The 22,414-nt window shown below is 36.9% G+C and overlaps 1 protein-coding gene across 1 annotated transcript in view; it reads left to right on the top strand.

The window, feature by feature from the left end:
• Positions 1-22,414, top strand: part of LOC139141334 (polycystin-1-like protein 1) — a 99,245-nt gene that overhangs the window by 7,802 nt on the left and 69,029 nt on the right. Inside the window, exons 2-3 of the mRNA XM_070710965.1 lie at positions 7,056-7,182; positions 18,583-18,684. Of these exons, the coding sequence (XP_070567066.1) occupies positions 7,056-7,182; positions 18,583-18,684 (229 nt within the window). The remainder of the gene's footprint in view (positions 1-7,055; positions 7,183-18,582; positions 18,685-22,414) is intronic.

Here is a 22,414-nt window from a genome sequence, read left to right as displayed (position 1 = left end):
CTTTCATCTTTCCGGCACTCAGATACATGTCTGCGTGAAATGTGGTAGAAGGTGTCAAATGTAATTTCTTTATGTTGTGAGCTATGTCTGTTGTTGTTACAACATGTATACACACTATTTAGTTTTTTTATGCATTGCTTTTACTATTACATCTTGTGATGGCGAGGCTGTGATCTTGTGTATGTCATATGAGAAATACTGTATCAGGCCAACTCATATGGTGCTGTGAATCAATTTATTAAAACTGCTGTAGTAGTGAAGTGTGTATATTCTAAACTTCTCATGTAACATTCAGAATCATACTCATTGGTATTTTAATTGCTTTACTGTGGTTGTACAGGACTAGCAAAAACCATCATCATAATTACAATATACCAATACTTCCCCACTGACATTGAGGTTTGAACAGAAAGTTAGCTATTTTACATTTTAAAATTAACAGTATAAATACATTTACATGTTAACAATTTAGAAATTGCACAGCCTTACAATGTTTAACATATGGCAATCCATCAGACCAGACAACTTTGAAATTGAAATTTTGATGAAGGGTATACTAATGACTACTCCATAGAAATTCAAAGCTGTCCAGAAAGTTTAGAAAATGACTGGGCACCCATTGTGTTGCAATGCCTTTTCTTGCATATATAGAGTCAAGGGCAAAGATGTAAGGTTCATTACAATGTAGAAATTTTGCAAGACATTGAAGTTTTCACTGCAGATCAGGAGTTACACAAAACCTTTCCCATGAGCATACATGCATCCATCCTGATGCCAAGATCATTTGCCCTGCGGGAAGATTGAACACAATCACCTCCATGCATCCTGCAATTGAGCTACTAATCCCAACGGTTTCTGAAGGTGTCTTTTACTTCTAAATGATCTTGGAATGTTGTTTTGTATGGCTTATCTACGCCACCATTGGCCAGGTACTATGACATCACTCTCTATTGTCCTTTGGTAGTAATTTACTTGGATGGTATTGTACGTCACTATAACAACGGCACTCACTGCAAATTAGAGAACAAGCATGGCCACAGGTAGACTGCATGGCCCGGGATAGAAAGGGAACATGTATGTGTAATATTTAACCAGTATGTACATGCACATGTCATGTATCTGTATATTTTATGTAAAGTGTAACCTATTAAAATGCTTTTGTAACTGTCATGATATACACCGTGAAAGTTTAAAGCTAGTAACGGAATGGATTGCTCCACATATTATCCTTTATCTAAGAGTTATAAACAGGGACAGGTGTTTTTCTGAATAGCTTGGCGTACGTCACTGTGTAACGTTGAGAACTGTAAATTACTCATAGAAGCAGTCACATTGGCCATAACTGTTTCCTACATACATGTAAGGATGATGTATGAAAACATCTGCTCAACAAGGCCTGTATGCCTTTGTATTTCACATTAACTATCGTAATTTTTCCTTTCTTTGAAAGGAGGTCACTATTGCTGACAGAGTTGCATTCTGAATGCAAATTAAAGCTTAGTCACATGTATGTTGGGGCACTTTCCATCTTACCTTAACTTGGATTTTGAGTGACAATTCACCAAAAATTACCATTCATTACCAATCCTACAAATGTTCTCACAGTATGTATAAAATTTAAATCTATTAAGTAACAATTATTGTCATTCGTTATTATGTGTATATATATCTGAACTATGTCATTGAAAGTAATAAAGAAATTTTTTAGTACCATTTTAAAGTCATGTACTACAATCACATTTGGTAATCCTTAAATGATTTTAATTCAGTGATTCAAACTGTGGAAATGAATGGCCTGTCTTTATGAATCAACTGTTTGAAAGCAGTACCAGTGTTGACGTTTCTCATACAGGTGTGGCAGTGCATTATGGGTAAATATACCATCACTTGTTACTATCCACACAAAACATTTCAATTAATACAGACTTATTCAAGCAAATCAGAATGTCACTCTTGTAAAAAGTCAAGGAGAACCATCAATGATCTCTTTTGCCTCAAACGAAAGACTTTTTTAGCTGTAAAGACTTTTCAAGCTCTTTTCTTGTGCCTCTAAGAGTCTGACAGAACATCATTTATATCTCAGAGTGTAAACAGATCTGGACAAAAAGGGAAAAATAAGACAGTAATGAGACTGACATTTCGATAGCAGAGATATGTCAAACTGCAAAAAAGTGATCACAGTTCACCAATTATCCACAATTACAGTTCAACATTTGTACATGTATGCACACGGCATAGCTTTGGTTGCCAGGAATTTTCAAGTGTGATCCCTGTTGATTCTATAGGCAGTGTCACCTGACCATTGCTTACTTGGAGTAGATCTAAGAACACCACCCAATACTTTGAAACCTAATACATTCTCTTCAATAAGACATTGTTCACAGTCTGATGTAGGAAATATGGTAAAGCTTAGGAAGAAATAGACGAGTACAAAGCTGCTTTTGGCAGCTTCTGTACATGTACACAATCGTTTACATGTATAATTCAACTTTCCATATTGCAGCTTTGGGATGTAATCAAAATTATGGCGAAAATTGCCCACGATTTACATATAGGGAATGCAATTAATATTATGTGAATTTAAAGCTAAATTGTTTTATTGGTCAAATCATCACCTCCTTTGAAACTACTTGTCCAATAGCTTTCAAATTCACTTACAGTACATTCTCAGGAATGACCTCATTCAGAATAATATTAAATGATGAACTGATGTTTGCATGTCAATTTCTTCGACAATTTCTCATTTGTAATAAAAATACCTTCAAATTCAAAGGGCACATTCAGTGTTTTAAATTTTGAAATGTTGGACTTATACATGTCCAGTACGACGCTCAGACCAAAAGGGAAAATTTATTTTGAGTGGAGCGTAGTTTCATTGATACTGACTTTGGTACATAGATTTGCTGAACATTAAAATTCTTATAGTGCCACGTGTGGTGTCGACTTTCATTAGAGTATGACCAGTTGCAGAAAACAAGTCTGTTTATTTTATTGGCACATGGCCGTATTTGCAAATTGCACAACACAAGCATGCACGCACACACATACTGGTACACATGCAATATTGGTCATACTTAATACTTGACCACATGCGTAGTTGGATCCACAAAGGCACATATCCCACTGTTACACTTGTCTGAAACTGCAAAAAGAATTGAAAGAATTGTCAACTCTTCCATGCTCTCTTCTACATCCAGCCAATCAAGTCAGTCGTGCTTGAAAATGTCACATGTAAACAGCACTGCCAGTCTTCCTCTTATGATTTGTCGTGCCATGCTCTACCAGTTAATCTGAACTGAGCCAAATTTATTTCAAGCATACCGTACATGTACCTACTTGATTTATACATTGAACAGAATCATTGGTCAACTATTCCATCCATCTGTCAGTGTCATCAAGTACAAGTATTCTCAACAATGTCTGGATTCTAGACTTGATGACTTCTGCCAAAAATGTAGTATGATATTATGCAATAGGTAACATGTTTTCTGGGTCATACCCATCGAAAGTGCAAGTCTAACTGAAATGCCCACTGTTCATAGAAGTTAAGCTATCATTCTGTATTTTGAAATAGAATCAGGAATGATACCCACATGTACACCACTGAATTTTCTTAAAGAGAAACAGTCATCGGAAGTGTGCCTGTGCGAGTTTCGTGTTTACAAACAGTGTACCGGTATTTTTGCACGATATCTGGATGCATCTCATCATCATAGCTGCAACATTTAAATTATACGATGTAGATAATGACAGACATGTTTTAACTTTCATCAATCACCATCGTACCTTTGTACTAGTGTTTACATTGGTCATATGGGTCTCGTACGACCTTTGAGCGCCGTTCCGATGACTATCCCTTTTAATAATATTTTATCCAGTAATGACAGTATTTTAGAGATTACAAGCCCCCAATAGCTGTGAATTTTATGCATTATTTTCATAATTTTACTTTCAAACCAAAGTTGGTGCATGTAAATGTGCTAACTGAAGGACATGCATCACTGCTCACTGATTTCACACGCACATGTTTTAACAGGCTGAATAATTAAAAGAGTGCAGCACTCATTTTGCTTTCCCATCCACCCCTGAATACAAAAAACACAGCAAGAAACAAGCATGATGCCATTTACTTGAATGCACAACACACGATGGCCAACATTTCAAAAAGTTTGTTCAATACTTGTAATCTTTATTTTCTCTGTCACATGATTAGTTTTTGAAAATGGCGGAAAATCTAAAAATGATATTAAACGTTTGAATTTAGATGCTACTTTGACAGTGTTATACACTTTTTCAGGTTTTAATGGGTCTTATTCAAAGAACACTCTTGGAAAACAGCATATTTGAGATGGGTTTGTTACACATTCGCAGCTATTGTGGCTTTAAAATACAAGTATAGAGTATATGATTATGAGACCATATAATTTCGGGCTTCAATTTACCTAGGTTGCATTTAACTTTTTTTGGATGTCAACATTTGTTACATGTATATATATGGAAGGGATATGAATATCTTTCAGTAGATTTTCTCTGTTTTCTGAAAACACCTATATGTATATGTAGAAACAGCTGTATGATATGATCATGATCCTTCCTCCGTCACCAGGAAATCAGCCAGGTTAACTGTGGAAGGTGGGTTAGCGAGCCAGTCATTCTTACAGTGCCTTGCAACAGTATCACAAAATGCACATTCTAACACGTTCAAGCTGCCAACATTGTGTTCATGCTTGGCTTGGGCTGGGTTAGAAATGGGTCACATAGTGTAATACACTTTGAACAAGTCTGTTGTGCTCGTATGGAATATAACACCGTGAGACTATGAGATAAGTCAGGACTTTTACTTGTAATATTCCATCATTGACTGTGCTTGGCACGACCTTCATCCTGCCAAATACCTGTGAGCTCTTAAAGTATAGTTGTAACAAATCAACAATTTCATGATTGGCATGATTAGTGAATTCCTCAAGATTTTTCAACTTAGAAGAAATTATGTCTGGAGTTCACGTCATGCTTTCATTGTCAAGTTAAACAACTAACTGTACAACCAATCATTATAGAACATCTCTTAACCTTTTTCCTGCCAGACAATATCACTTCCCCAATTGCCAAGTCACTTTATTAAAGTGGTATTGAGCCAAAACATGTGCATTTTCACCCATTTGGCTTCGTCTGTTGTAGTACTATGTAGAGCTGTCTTCAATAAGAATCATGTTTACAGAATCTATGTTTTCAGGGACCTTCAAATATCCAAGTTTTTGTTGAAATCCACCATGTGGGACATGTTGTGCTGTACTAGTTTTAATCATCTTGACCTGATGCTGGTGGTGAAATTGAAATATGAACTTGGCAGATAAAAGAATAAGTTCGCCTGTCCTACACACCAATACCAGCACTAAATATTCATGTCTCACTTTCAACAGCATACTGGTACTGTATGGTACTGTATAAAGTGTACATTTGAAAGTTAATATAATCCCAGAGTGCGCTATTCCAAATAAACTTTTTTGATGTTCAAACTTTGCTTAAGAAAACTTTAAATTATTCTCTTTCAAAATCAAGAATAAAAATTTGAGGTCAAAATTTTTGTACCAGAGAAACAAATTATCTTATTTTGAAATTCAAAATGGCCGCCATCCCAGTGTTAACTAAATTTGTGATTTACAAAAATAAACCAGTGAAAACAGTAGTTAATCGGTGAGCTTCAAAATGAACCCCCACAAGTGATAGACTTAAGAAAGATTATAAAAGCGTTAGAGTCCAAATTTTTGTCCCTGAGGCACATTAATATTCTACCTGAAAACTGTTTGTAAATGTCTCTTTGAGGATGGAGAAGAGAGTAGGTGTTATATGTACAACTGAAAGGGGTTCATATGCGCTGATACAACGCCTGATCTTTATAAACAAATGCCACTCAAAGTGACATTGTGTATGGCCAAGAATTTTGAAAATTATAGAGCTGTGACACAGTAGTGTAAACCAACATGGCCCTCTGTCTTGTTTGTGGAATGTTAGGAGCTATGTCATCAATAAGGTGATAATTAAAAGTTTAGTTTATATGAAATCAAACCTTGGACATTGTTATCACCAGAAAGAAATTCTTGACATCAAGCACTGGTTATAAAAGTACTTGCAATGGACTTAGTCATTGTATGTTTGGAAATATAATCTCCATCCATTACAAGAGAGGGATACAGTACAGGTACACACTGCATTACAGTGTATGTAGACTGTGAGTGTTAGATGTCACATAAGAACTTAAAGCCACAATGAGCTGCGAATGTGTATCTCAAAATATCCTCAGCTTTCCAAAAGGTTTCTTTGAGTAAGGCCCATTAAATACTGTAAAAGTGTATAACACTGTCAGAAGTGTCGAAAGTGGCATATAAATTCAAATGTTAAATATCATTTTAAAAAACTAATCATGTGACAGAGAAAATAAAGATTACAACAACAAAATGTTGACCATCATGTGTTGTGCATTCAAGTATTGAAATAAAAGTATGATCATGGTGTGCATAAGCAGGAAATACTACATTTTTGTACTTTTTGGTGGGGGCGCCATTATATGATTGCAGCACCTGTTTATTATTTAATCTCTTAAAACGTGAAGGCATGATCCAAATCGGAGAGCAGTGATACATGTACCTCTATACATATCCTTCAGTTAGCACATTTCCGCAAAACAACTTTGGTTTGAAAATAAAATTATGAAAATAATCCACATAATTTGCAGCTGTTGGGGCTTTAACACATTATTAGTTGCATACAATCTTTTTGCCATGCTTTGCTTTGCAGATACTACATGTACATGTATGTAAACTAGACCCTAACCTGGATCATGAATCAGATGAGACGTGTGATGGTTAATATTTGGTAAAAAATACAAAATGGGCTTAGCATGAAAGTCGCAAAAATTTGTTGAAAGGAAAATTCTTTTGAAGGATGAACACATTTTGAAGAAATTCACGCTTTTGACCTGAATGCCAAACTGTAAAAAACGTGTAACCTGTGTGTGAATATCTATATCTTCATGCTATTCTTGTTCTGAATTACAGGGACATCATGGTATAGAGGATGTTACAATGAAGATGCAGAATCACCAGTTTTGCCTTATCAAGTCAATGAATCAGACTTCTCAGAGCTGACAGCTGTAAGCTGTTCTAGATACTGCTACAAAATATGGTGAGTGTTCGGGATGTTCCGGTAAAAGAGGGAATTATGAGATGTGATTCAAAGACTAACCAATATCATCTGCAAATTTTTTGTTTCACAACTAATGTAAATGGAAATCTGAGGGAAAGTTCTAACTTGAATGTGCTGTAATTCCGAAAGGGATGAAGTTTGAATGTTGAACAAATTACTTTTACCAGTATCTGCCTTTACATATCGTTCATGCGTATCTAAAAAGTCTGAAACTTGAATGGAACAGAATGACTTTGTTTGTATTTTGACATTATTTTATTGCAAAGTTCTCGCAAGAACATGTACTAGTCACTGTATTTGTATTAACCCTTTTCCTGCCAAGTCATTATTTCACCACCAGGTCAAGATAGTTAAAATTAATGAAACACAACATATTCCATACAATGTATTTAAACATAATACTGTACATTTAAAGGCTGTTGAAAACATAAATACTGTAAACTTGATTTTTTTTGGACTAAAGATGCTATAAAATGCCAAGCCAAGTGGGTGAAAATACGTCATGTTTTGACTCAATACCACTTTTTACTGACTTGGCTGATGGGGAAGTGATACTGTCTGGCAGGAAAAGGGTTAAACTCTGTGAGTGGAAAATATTTTGTCCATAATAGGACTGCACTTCATCACTTCTTTTATGGGTTCTCTGGCTGGCAGCTTATGGTGCAATGGTACAATAGTTCTCACATCACTAAACTTTAATATCCTAACATACGTCAAACTTTTCTCATCAAAGTGTAAAAGAGTGTTGTACATAGCGGGTTTGAATACTCGCCAAGGGTTACATGTTATTGATGCAAACTATTGAATGCTATTAATGGATTATCCTTCTTCCACTTTCTTATTATTGACATTGTCTTTTTTTAGCTTGTCTTTTCAAATGTCTTACTTCAACAACATCCCAACAACATGCACATTATGTCCTTGCTAAGGCCAGTCATGTTTCTGGTGCAATGCGCCATGGACATTACAGAATTGATAGATCCAACAGAATAAAAAAAAAAATTGCAGAGACAATGAGCTCACTGTCTGTCTTTGCCTCACCCCTGTTTTTGAACAGTTGCATTTTGCTCAACAAAGAAAAGGATGTTGCAGTAATTGGAAGGAAGAATGTTGAGGTTGGACGTGTATAGATGTATCGGCTACCTGATTGCTTATTTTGATCACACTGTATGCATGATATCTGCCAGTACAATGTATCCGTATACCAGTACTGTATTTCCCTCAGTGTGGAAAACCACCAGTTGCCTGTAAAGTGGAATTTTTTGAAATGGTTAACATAACCAAGTTTTCTTCTGAGTTATCTCATTTCCTGAAGGACTCAATGAAACTAGTGTGGGAGCCATACGATGAAAGTTGAAACTTTGTAGAGCAAATACAGCCAAGTTTTATTCCGAATACTTACATGCATTTCCTAGAAGACTCAGTGAAACTATTGGTAGAGAATGCTACCACTGCAGCCAAAAACATCAGTTTGTTATACTTTACAATATTTGATTCAGTATCTGCAATAGGAAAGCTATTGGATTTACTCATTTATTGAGTTTTGTGAATCATCATTTCTTGTGATTACCTCTTGTAACTACAGTACCACCATGGAAATTCAAAATTGAAGGAATTTGCATCAATTTTAACTCGAGTGTACTGTACATTACATGTACATCATCTTGGAACTTTCACGTCATGGAAGAGTGGAGAAACGCACTGCGTGTACGTGTAGATCGTGATGCCTCAGATGTGTAATAACTCATGCACTAGAGAATGCAATAAGTCATTTGTTTTTGAACAGGATAACTCATGTGCTCAAGAATCTAATTGCCCATTTGAACAGCTCAGCAATTCATAATGTTCCGGGGCATGTAAAGCTGGCTCCCAGTCTTGGCCAATTTTTCTTGGTGATTTACACAACATCACTCTGACAACTGGGAAAACTTAACAGACTGATCTGATCAGGGGATTCCTGTACTGTCGCTTATTTATTTGATGTGAATGATGTAGAGGATTGCTGGGTTCTGCAAGATGTGCACTGCTGTTCATGATTGTGTACATGTATGCTGGGCAAAGTTTACGGAAAGATATGTGAGATATTAGCCTCCTAGCAGAAAATATTTTTATGGGCTTTTGAGACGAAAGATAGTTTGTATTCAGTTTCCTCGTGATTGGGCCAGTCAACCTCATATTTTCAAGAAGTGACAATATATGATAATTTTTCTCTTTGCTCAAGAAATCATCAATAAAATGCTAAAGATGTTAATCTACCAAAGTAAGGAAAGAGTTCACTCTCTACATTCATGGATACCTCTACAATTAATATGGCAATCAAATTGAAAAATTCAGTCAGGTGTATGCCAGTCCTTGAACACTTTAATGTTTTGAAATACCATCTGAAATTTGATCATAATGTTGGATGAACCTACATATTGAAGTCATCGAGTGTACGGTAATTCCTACTACCCAGTCACTTTGAATAGGCCGAGCAAATAAAGCATTTCATGTCCATTCTGACCCTGCCAAGCTGAAGTCATACTGATGACATGCTTTTTTAACAAATTTATTGGGAAAATTTCCGTAAATAAATTGATTTGTATCAATAGGTTATTGTTTTCGTTACAAATTTTTGTTTTATCATTTCCGTTCAGTGTTCTGGAAGAATGCTTTTTTATGAGAAATTTTCCAGTGTGAAAGACTGCAACTGTCTGCATTTCCTGTGAATCTGAAAGATGAAAGGCATAATTTGTCAAGTACATCTTTAATGTGATAAAAGAAGTTCAGTTTTATTGGTACTTTGTACATTTTATCATTTGTGGAATCATATTCTCCTTTACTAGAATTGCCGCAACTCAGATAATCAGAACGTGCCAAATTTTTCTGATTTTAAATCTGTAATTTTGATATTTATCATGATTTGAACAATAAGTCACAGGCACACATGCTTACCATCATTTTGAAATCTTAAGTGTACAGGGGGTAGCTTGTATCTGTACCAGTATAGAAGACCATGTGGAATGGGTCTTGCCTCGAGCCATATTACTTGAGAAAAGGGATTGACTCTCTTAAAACAGTAGCCGTATGCAACCTGCAATCCTCCAAAAATCCTTTTCAAATGAAGTGGAACAGGTGTGTCCACTGATTTGGTAGTGCATGTCCCTATTACGGTATGTCTGTGCAGGGTAAGTGGTCACTGGCTGTGAAGGGACTTCTCCCGTAAACACGTACAAAGTGGAAGGAGTGAGAGAATTTCAATCAGCAATTCTGAAGTTTTCCAAATGTCCAATTTTAAAGAGTTGCCCCCAGAGAAAGAAACCAGTATTGTTTATATAAAGTACATTTGTAGGGAGGAGATGCTGTCACATTTTATTGCTGTGAGTGTTCAACCCTCATAGCTGAAACTCTACAGATCTTTGTACTAGTCAACTTAACACCGTCAAACATATACAAGCTGGTGTTTATTCCACCATTTTCAAAACCCTTGAACAGTCAACTTTCTCATTCAACTCAGTGATAAATGTATATGTGTATTCATTTTTACACCTGATATAAAATACATACACTGCTCAAAGCCCACGTGTCATGCATCTATTCTGTTGTCTATCTTACCTTACTTTTGGGGAACCCTTTCTATAATGGTATATTAAAGTTTGTTTTAATTCAGCCAAAATTTTGTGGTGATAGCTGTTAACTTTCACCTCATTTTGTTCACATGATTCTGTTTGACAATACATGTATCTACATGTAACTGTAAGCTTTTGGTAAATTGTACATGTGACTACAGTATGTCTAAATCCCTCTGCTTTGGAATGTTCTCCCGCAATATTTCAAACAGCCAAAGGTTCCCCTGGCGTGTAACCTTGTCAAAACAATGACAATGTATCTTCGTTGAATTTTATGGCAGAAGGTCTAAGTTGTAATCCCCTGCAAATACTTTGCATTTAAAAGTTTGAGTGATGCGCAATCAATATAAAAGACACATTTTCTCTTCATGTCGTGAGGAACAATAATTCTAAAGTACATGTAACCCCCTCCGGTGACCATGCTGTTTAAACTCTGCTACTGGTAGTTTAAACCCCCATCCACATAATCCGTGTTAGCCTTCCAGCTTTCTTGAACGTGCGTTTTCTAGCTTGGATTACCTCAGGTGGAGACTATTCAAGTCAATAAATGCCAACAAGAATGAATTTCCTGAATCCAGACAGACCGCAGATAGTTTGCTTTTCTATTCAGAAATGAATGACTTGCATAGATGAACTATACTGTATGCCAGTAATTGTTTTCATGACCAGCTTCCAGTGCAGTTGCATTGTGGGATACAAAAAAGTTCAGTGCTATTGCAAACGGAGTGAGTATGCCTCACCAAGTGAGTGAGAATTATCTAGGTTATAAATACATGTATATGTATGCCAGTGTACACCATTCATGAGCTAAATTTGTCCAGAGGAAAAAATCCTTTGTCGGAACTTATGAGGCTGTGTGGTGAATTTTCAAAATAAGTTTAGCTTTAGCGGCATGGGCATATAAATTCTGCTGATTACTTAATTAATGTCTCTTTGCAAAGGACAGTTGTGCATTGAGTCATTTTGTCTGACAAATGTCATGCACTGCACGTATGCTTTAGGTGTTATTGTTGGCAAGTGCTGGAAATTTATGGACACATAGAAATAGGTACATACATGAATGGTTCTCTTCTTGAAAAATGCATGTTCTATACACATACCACTGCATCAATATTACAATATGTCTGATTGGATGGAAGATGTTTTGGAGTGAGCAAATTTCTCTATTGTTGACATACACCATTCCAAGTCTCTAACTTGAGCATATAGAAGTTTCTCTGTGCTAGTTTTGGGATTTTGCCGGTAAAGATAGACATGCGCTAGGCAGGATGGTCTGAATGTAATCCAGCTATTATCATTTACATGTCTATATGGTGAAAGCCATATAAACAAACCCACTGAAAGCCATGAATATTGCAAAAACATTGGAAGAACACAAACACAATGGCTACATATGGTCAAAATGTTTGAAAAATACGTGAGATATCAGTGGTTTTCGTTTTCCATATTTTTCTTGTCCAAGTAAGATTCTTGTACTGATACAGAATATTGTTTACGAGAAAAGTTTCACCAAAGTATCAGGCATACCCAGAATTGCAGTTTTCCAAACATTTTGTAATGTGCTTCATTAAAAAGGGACTTTATAAACAACCCTCAGGCCGGCAGCATTCTCTGTGTAATTTAAGGGGAAGTGATATGGCTTGTGGTGTCTCTGATTTTCACCATCAATACAAAGGTCATAGAGGAAATTAAATTGCATTTTCTGTTTCAAAAACAGGGTTTAATGATTACATTTCTTGAAGGAAAAACAAAAAACTATGAGCTCGTATCTAGTTTTATATACGTGTTAAATGCATATGAGGAACTGAGTGTTTCAGCATGTGACTTGTGTCCACTTAGTGTATCACTGTAGCACAATTTACAAAAATAGTAATGGTTATTGTACTTGGGCCTCAGCCCAAGTACATTTGTTTTCATTCCGTGGGAAAAAACTCTGTAAGGTATAACCATTTCTGGCTGAGACCAGGGAGGGCAAAATGTCTTGGCTTCATCTTTCTTGGCATAATAAATGGTGTAATGATGTTAACTGAATGGAAGTGCTGCTCTCAGCCAGTCTTGAATAAGTGAGATGTGAATATTAATGCTTCTCTATCTGAGTTTTTGCCACAAAATCTTCTGAATATAATCAAAATGTGCATCGAAATGCAACAATTAATGCACCCTCCGTTTCCTATGCGATGCCATGACCCTTGCTACACCCACTGGACGAGCCAAAGTGGGAGGGGTAATTTCAGTTTGGTCGAACAAGAGGGCTCGAGACCAGAATTTAACATTTAAACTTGAAACATGTTTAATCGCTGACAAGATGTGGACTAGTGTTAATCAAAGTAAAATTGTGAAAAGGAGAGGTTTTATATCCCGGACACAATGAAAAACATTACGACTGGAAACTGTACCCCCAGTTGAGAATAGTAATGCCCACAGCGATGGAGAACACTTATCCTTGAGCTGAAAAAACCAGACCATCATTTCGAAATAGAGCTGCAGATTCGAGAAGCTCGTTCAAAATAGCTAGGTACACACCCCATAAAGGGGTGGTTTCGAGTTTTGAGGGCAAATTTCGCCTCCTTCATATAGAAATCGTACGTTTGTTTTTCCAGGAGAACACACCATTTGACACAAAATTTGCATGTAAAGGGGTCGCCAGTAAGCACGTGGTCAAATCTGGCATAAGAAACAATATGAAATGTTGGGTAAAGCCAGTCCAAAATAAACTGATTTGAACTTTTGTGTTTTTAATTTATACCACTGCAGTAACATTACCTTTTTTTGACAACATCACACAATGTAATACGTTTTGAAACTGAATACTCCGACGTATTCTGTGTCTCCTTTGCTAAAAAATACGGTATGCCGATTACCATGTAAGGAGATGATGACGTCAAGACAGATTTGTAGTGCGTTTGGTCCTGGATGGTGCACGAAGTTTTGTCAAGGTAGCTTGTGTATTTATTTCCTAAATGGGAGAGATTAGGGTCGATCTAAACGAAGGCCGAAGAATGTTATGATACTCTAAGCGAGCTGAACTCTTACACGAATGGTTGGATAATTTGGAGGATGTCTAGAATGATCTCGTCTCATTAAGATTATTTGGCGGTCAGTATTGAATTTCAACTGCGTCACAAGTTTTTGAAATGAGTATTCCGTCGAACGGTCAACGAACGATATTTTAGAAATCTGGAGACATGGCACATCGCATTTTTATTTTAGTATTTTATATTTTACAAAAGATTTAAGAAGCAATAATTTTGTCGAAAATTCTGAACAAAATATAGGAAGATTTGATTGCGAACACATTTTCACTTGGGGTCAACTAGCCCTGCGTACGATGCTGTGTGTTCCGCTACAGCTAATCGCCCCGCTCACCACAGCCCTGCAAAGACCCGTACGTAGGGTTGTTGACTTCAAATCCATTTTGGGAATTGACGTAAAAAGCCAAATTACTGCCGAAATTCAGCGTTCTTGGGCCCAAGTCGTATCCCAGCCTACCTCAGCTACTCGATCGCTTCCAAAAGTGACAATCTTTTATTCACTTCTCGTAAATGACTGTCGATGTCGGCAACTCTCTCGCTAGCCCTGCGTACGATGCTGTGTGTTAGCTGTAGCACATAGCATCGTACGCTGGGCTAGGGGTAGCTGCAGTACAGTAGCTCGAGGTTTTGCCTGGGTATTTGGGTTGCCGTCCGACCCAAATACCCAGGCAAAACCTCGAGCTACTGTACTGCAGCTATGCTAGGGGTCAACATGGGGTCGCAGCCATGTTGCCTCAAAACTTATTTCTGTCTGCACTCAAAACTCAAAAATGTCGGATATGAACCTGAAAAATCGATGCAATTTTGTCAAACTTCGGCGAAATTTCAGCCTATAGACAAAATTTCATCTAGGTAAGGTAAATTTACTGAAATTTGATCGACAAATAATCCTGAGCTTGAACGTGACTGCTCGCCTTCTCCGGGAAGTCAAGCATCCAGCTGCCCATACACAGTTGCCCATATGGCCAGGTTTATGAGATTGTTTTCAAGCGACGGTGGCAGACCGTACGGGGCTCTGGATATGAACCTACCGCCGGTGTAGCTGTAATAACTGTTGCGTTGTTTTTAGTGCCCACGGACGAAGTCCTGGGGGAGTTATAGGTTTGGTCATGTCAGTCCGTCCGTCCGTCCGTTCACGCAGATATCTCAGACATGCCCTGGTCAATTTCTTTCAAACTTTGCACAAGAATAGTACCCAACCCCATACAGATGCACGTCGATTTGTTTCACAATGCGATCGAATTTGGCCGTGTTACAGGACTTTTTAGTTTTTACCTCCATAGACTCCCATGTATAAGGCAGTTCTCCATAGACTCCCATGTATAAGGCCAAGAAAAATAAAAATTTAGTTTCTCATCGTATTCATATTGCCTAAAGGATGCAGTGACACAGTTTTTTGTCCCCACGGATAAAGTCCAGGGGGCTTATAGATTGGGTCATATCCGTCCGTGAGTCCATCAGTGAGTCCATCGGTTCACGCAGATATCTCAGACATTTTGACAAAATATCATGTGACCTTGGTGACCTTTGACCTCAAATATACATTATTGTCCATAACTCAGTAACCACAAGTGCTAAACCTTTCATATTCGGTATGATGGGACACCTTATGACGCCACATATTGAACCCCTTTAATTATGCACATATCTAATTTGGAGCGAGCCAATAGAGCTAGAGGTCTGATTTTTGGTATATAGGGATAAGTTAACAATATAATTTGTTTGACAAAACGTCACGTGACCTCAATGACCTTTGACCTCAAATATACATATTTGCCCTCAACTCAGTAACCGCAAGTGCTACACCCTTCATATTTGGTATGATAGGACACCTTATGACACCATATATTGTACCTCATTAATTATGTGCATATCTTATTTTGAGCGAGCCAATAGAGCTAGAGGTCTGATTTTTGGTATGTAGGAATAACTTAGCAATACAATTATTATGACAAAATGTGACGTGACCTCAATGACCTTTGACCTCAAATATATATATTTGTCCACAACTCCGTAACCACAAGTGCTACACCCTTCATATTTGGTATGATGGGACACCTTATGACACCACATATTGTACCTCATTAATTATGTGCATATCTAATTCTGAGCAAGCCAATAGAGCTGGATGTCCGATTTTTAGCTCCCATAGCCATATGTATATATGGCAATGGAAGCTATTCTTATAGGCCAGGGAAATGTCGGTATGTCTGTATGTCTGTATGTCTGTATGTCTGTGTGTCTGTATGTCTGTATGTCTGTATGTCTGTCCGTCAACATCAAAAACTCCAAAACCGCTGCACATTTCATCTTGATATTTGGTGTGTACATGGATGATGGGCTGTAGATGAGATTTTGTTCAAATGAAGTTGTCATTGCCAAAAATATGCAAATTAGTGCCAAAAAAGGCGTTTTTGGTAAAAAATCTTCTTCTTCATAACCGCTGGTCAGACAGCTTTGATATTTGGTATACAGGTCCCAAGGGATAACCCAACTTGGATTTGTTCAAATTGTGATGAAATATGCAAATCTGTATTTTTAAGGAATTTTTTTGTCATTTTTGGTCAAAAATTTATTTCATCAAAACTGCTTGTCTGACAGCTTTGATATTTGGTATACAGGTCCCTAGGGATAACCCAACTTGGATTTGTTCAAATTGTAATGAAATAAGCAAATCTGTATTTTTAAGGAATTTTTTTTGTCATTTTTGGTCAAAAATTTATTTCATCAAAACCGCTTGTCTGACAGCTTTGATATTTGGTATACAGGTCCCTAGGGATAACCCAACTTGGATTTGTTCAAATTGTAATGAAATAAACAAATCTGTATTTTTAAGGAATTTTTTTGTCATTTTTGGTCAAAAATTTATTTCATCAAAACTGCTTGTCTGACAGCTTTGATATTTGGTATACAGGTCCCTAGGGATAACCCAACTTGGATTTGTTCAAATTGTAATGAAATAGGCAAATCTGTATTTTTAAGGAATTTTTTTGTCATTTTTGGTCAAAAATTTATTTCATCAAAATCGCTCGTCTGACAGCTTTGATATTTGGTATACAGGTCCCTAGGGAAAGCCCAACTTGGATTTGTTCAAATTTTGATGAAATAAGCAAATCTGTATTTTTAAGGAATTTTTTTGTCATTTTTGGTCAAAAATTTATTTCATCAAAACTGCTTGTCTGACAGCTTTGATATTTGGTATACAGGTTCCTACAGATAAACTAAATATGATATACAGAATATATGATGAAATCTGCAATTTTGTATTTTTGGTGCAATTTTTGCCATTTTTGGTTAAAAAAATGTGTTTCTCAAAAACTACTTGTCTGATGCCTTTGATATTTGGTATACAGGTTCCTGGGGGTTCTCTTAGTGTGATATAGTGAAATTTGATGAAATCTTCAATTTTTGTATTTTTGGGTCAGTTTTTGCCGTTTTAGGTCAAAATATTTGTTTCTCAAAAGTTACTCATGTGATAGCTTTGATATTTGGTATACATTTTTATACATAATTATGATGAAATCATCACTTTTGTATTTTTGCAGCTAATTTTGCCATTTTAGGTCAGGCCATCCTGAAATGAGCTATCAAAGATCTCAACCTTCTTCATCAATACATATGTCACAAATCGTTGCTCTCTACATAACACAGCAGAGCTCTGTCGACCATTGGGTCGCTTGTTAGCTCCCATAGCCATATGTATATATGTTTACAAGTTTACATTTTATTGAAAATCTCAATAGCCACTGAGCAGATTAGATGAAAAATTAGCATGTAAGTACTTTGGGCTGACCTGAAATGATTGTGCACATCTTGGGTCAGTATCTTGGACTTGCTATTTTTCATGAATTTTTTTGTAATTTTCTCCCATTTTTGGTAAAAAAATCTTCTTCTCTGAAACCACAAGTCTGATTGATTTGAAACTTGGTATGGAAGTGCATAGGAGTGACCTTTCCCAAATCTGGGCAAATCGTGGTGAACTTTGCATATTTGCATTTTTTGGCTATTTTTTTCATTTTTGATCAAAAATTTTTTTTTTTAACTCTGAAACCACACGTCTGATTGAGTTGAAACTTAGTATAGAGGTTTTTACGGGTGACGTCAGTAAGATTTGATCAAATTCTGGTGAAATTTGCATAATTTTATTTTATTGGGGGAATTGTTTCTATTTGTGATAAAAAAATCTTTTAGCTTGATTTTAGCTTGTTTTGATAACTATATGGGAGCGACCAGTGACATTGTCACTATTTTTGGTATATAGGGATAACTATAGGGTAGAAATCTAAATATGCCCATCTAAATATTAGACATCTACCATCGAGAACAAAAGAAATTTGCTGTAATTTGAATATTTAAGGAGTTTAAGCAATTTCTACTATAAATAAAGAACCCCTGCCTCAAACTCCACAAAAGTTGCTAGACATATTTTGCCGTTGTCATGCCATTGCTTGGTTTAATAACCAGTTAATCGAATGCCTAATTGACAGGAGGAAATTCAAGACCATATTTGAATAGTAGTATATATTGTCCTCAAAATTACTCTATCACGGCCCAAGTACTCATTGCCTTCAGCAATACTGCCTTGTTATACATGTATTCAATGTCTCTCTGTGCAGTTTGTGAATTTTCTCACTCATGTTATTATGCAAGTGACTTCATGTGGTTACTCATTCACAGAGAATAATGATTTCTGGTAAAGTTTGAGATGTACAATGTTTATTTTAACTCTTCTTTTGCAGGCAAGAGTATGCTGGCATACTGAATGGGTCGACGTGCTTCTGTGGGGCTGATTACATCTACAGCAATTATGGCACTGCTACAGACGATAAATGCATTGTTCTGTGAGTATTTGTATATCAAGATTATACATAGCTATGTTTGATTTTGTCAGTGTGATATAGATGCGTGTACGTCAATGTCTGTGATTTCATATTAAGACTTATGCTGGGTTTTTGTGTAAGGTGAAAAAGATACTTCTATAAAGTTTGTTGCTGTATAACCTGGCCCATTCTTAGGCATTTTCATGAACTAGTTATGTTCTATTGTTGCTATGCAACATCTTCTTGTGGTGTTTTTTGGACTGAAAATCAGGTCAGGGGTGCAAAAGCTTGTTACAGTGTCACTAAATCCCCCATACACTTTGTTGCTTGTAAACAATTTAAAGGTTGAAATACGAAAATTTGTGTACCCTTGGTAGGTATTGAGGAATGGATAAACCTTGCACCAAGCATGTATCGAATATGGCCTATGTGTGATGGGTTTGAACAGCAGATATGTCATGTCGAGGTTAATTGACATCCGCTGCATGTGGTGTCAAGTAAGATTCATCCAATGTCAGGGATGCACATCTAACAGAGCTACATCGTAATCCACCCAACCTTTGATTGGTTTGACAAAAGTCAGGTGTGTCTCAAGGTGTCAATTTGTTTCTCAGAGTGCTTAAAATTCTTTAAAGTCAAGTGCAACAACCTGGGTCTGTGATGTGTACATGAATGGCAGATCAGAAAGAAAGATTTTAGGCCAAATGATATTATGTCATGGACAGATGGAAGACTCTTCAACTGTGTTCCCATTCTTTCATATGAGTTAAGTATGAGAACAATTTTAGCCATTGCCAAATGGGCTTCCTCAACACTTGTTAGCTCAACTATGGTTGCACTATGTGTTGTAATTTATTGCAACGAAGAAAAAATAACAAAAGAAAAGCAATAAATTTGTCCAGTTACTGATCTGTTTTTAGACAGACAGATGTATTACTTGTATGTGGTTCTAGAGAAGTTTGAAATTCCCTCAAACTGTAAGAACTACTGCTGGACTTAGAGTGGTTGGACAGTGGTTGACTGTCCAATCCACATGATGGTGAAAAGAAAAAAAGGCACAGTGCAATCTAATTGAAATGCACAGGTCTGTGTAAGCTATGGTTTCATCTTGTGCTTCACATGCATATACCAAACTTTTATGCAAAACCTAAGAATATAACTCAGGCTCCAGGCATGTATATACGTACTGTGTTAACAGGTGTTAGGTGTCTTATTTATGGAGCTGACAGGATCTTTTTGCTTCTACTGGTATTTCTTTGCTGGACATATGTGGTCATCAACTTTACAATCTGTCAATTACCCTGTTACCGACATTTGTGGGGAGAATATGTTGTTTCTTGTGAAAGGTCAGTGTGCAGCTACATGTAAGCACTGAGTATTGGATTAAATATTTCAAAGAATGAAACACCAGAATTTGAATTTTTCCTTCTTTTCATGCAAGATTTAACCCCCTTGACTACCATCAATGTTATCCTATGTTCCAAAGATATGGTGAACTGTGATAGGGTTTTCATCAGAAGTTTTGGGCTCTCAAGGTACATGTTAAGGTAAAGGGCGACGAATTCGGACGCGCACACGCTTTACAACGTTTCTGCGCAGGTTTAACTCCAGCCTGCCGCAAATGGGTTATTTTGTAGCGCATGTATTTAACATCACCTGTCATTGTTGAAATTGCGCTTTTACCTAATTTTTTTGACCCAGTGTCTTAGACATGCATGTGACCTATAACCTTGTCATATTTTGACCCCCTAGGAAGCTGGTTTTTATTCAATATGAGCGAAAAATTAACATTTCTCTCCCATTTATATGGCGCAAATTACCCATTCACCTGGAGATATTGTAAAAAGTAGCGTGGTGACACCCTTTTATTAAAAGTGTAAACTAAATGGTATTATGTCAGGAGTTTATTCGCCAAGTTTGGTCAAAATGACACCATTCAAAGCGACAGGAAGAAAGTTCGAAAATTATGTAGTGATATAATTTCGATATCGTCATTTTGTAATCGATACTTATGTTAAAATTTCTTCACAAACATCATGAAAACTGTACATTCGATAGATATGGATCTTAAGTCTTGGTATTTATTAAAATTAACTCATTTGCTAAGCGTTTTATAATTGCTTTCTTTAGTTTAAGTGAATTATATCATTTTTATTTATTTCTAACAACGCCATTTTAACGTCCGTTTCCATGGAAACGAGCATGGTGACCCCCATTTTTTATTTAATTTTTGCACTTGCACAACTTCCAAGGATATTTGTGCAAAGTTTCAAGAAAATGACACCACAACTTAATTTTGACGTAATTCGTAGTACTTCACCTTAAGGTAGTATGCGCCTTGAAAGTGAAAGACGTTAACTTTTGCTCAAACTTTCCCTAAGGAATCTTTCAACTATAATACTCTTTCAAAAACAAGAATAAAAATTGGGGGTCACTGTACATATTTGGGTACTAAAGAAACAAATTAGCCAAGATTTACCGATATTTGAAAAATCAAAATGGCTGCCATCCCTATGTTAACTCTATGAAGACAATTACGGTCGTGTGAAGATAAGAATGGACAGTGAAATTGATCCAAATGTTATCACACTTGTGTAATTGGTTTGTAAAGTTGTTCCAAAACTTGCTGCAGTATCAGTACTTGTAATTAACTTGCGGCAAACAACAGACGGATGATAGTGTTGTTTCACAGCAGGCTTCAGCTGTAATTGCTGAAGTAAAGCAATAAAACCTCTCGGCTGGTAGGAACTGATTAGTGTCTATGTGTGGGATAAATGTTTCCTACAAGTGTACACACACTTGCATTTCAGTAGCGGTCATGGCCGAGTATATGTTCAAAGTCGAGTTCTCGTACTATTCCCAAACACGGATAGTGCCCGTCTTTATTTCTGAGGATGACTTTCACAGCATGTCTTACGCAGAGTTCCAAAGTAGGATTACTCGTGACACTGCATATTTGCAAAGGATGGTCTCCCTGCGTCTCCAAGTCGTCGATTATGAAGGTCAAAAAGTTGACCTACCGACGAATGCAAGATTCAGGCAACTTATTGAAGGCAATGCATTAAAGAAGGGGGCGACCCTAAATGTTAAGCTTTTCGTTTTGGACGGCACATCACCATCTGTAAAACGTCGACACCCGGGCGATTCTGACCTTGAAGTTGAAGCCACTGCCGATTGTACTCCGCTAAGTCATTATGCTGCCGTGACCAAAAGAACCAGAACGAAACTGCGATATTCTCAAGAAGAAGACGAACCCGAAAGCAGAGGCCTTTATACGGAGGCAAAAGTTGGAAAAATCAAGCCGTCAGACGGACCAACTATGGAGAGTCGCCGCGAGGTCCTAAGTGATAAGTTGGACACTCTCGCCAGAGCAAAAGTTGTTTTGGAGCGGGAGTTGACGGATCTTAAAGCTCCTCCGCCACCGCTGTCCGTTCTAGCACTTCCTGGTCTGAAACCAATTTCAGCCACGTGCAACTTGTGTCACCATCCGGGACATAAAGAGAGCGGAAACAGGAATAAACGAGAGTGCTGTTATGAAAAATGCCCGGGCTACATGTACTGCGGCAAGATGGAAAGGCATCGTGAACACGTTGACCTTGTGAAACAAGTAAGTACTTTTACGTTGGCTTCACAGATATGGATTATGACTTACAGCATAATATCTTCACGTATGTGGTAGTATGATCATGGCATGATTTCAACTTACGACGACAATATCAAATACTTTGACAATGCTGAGTATTTACCATCA

This window comes from Ptychodera flava, chromosome 9 (assembly GCF_041260155.1).
Source record: "Ptychodera flava strain L36383 chromosome 9, AS_Pfla_20210202, whole genome shotgun sequence".
NCBI lineage: Eukaryota > Metazoa > Hemichordata > Enteropneusta > Ptychoderidae > Ptychodera > Ptychodera flava.
The sequence above is the reverse complement of the archived record's forward strand: the minus strand, read 5'-3'. Positions and strand labels throughout refer to the sequence as shown.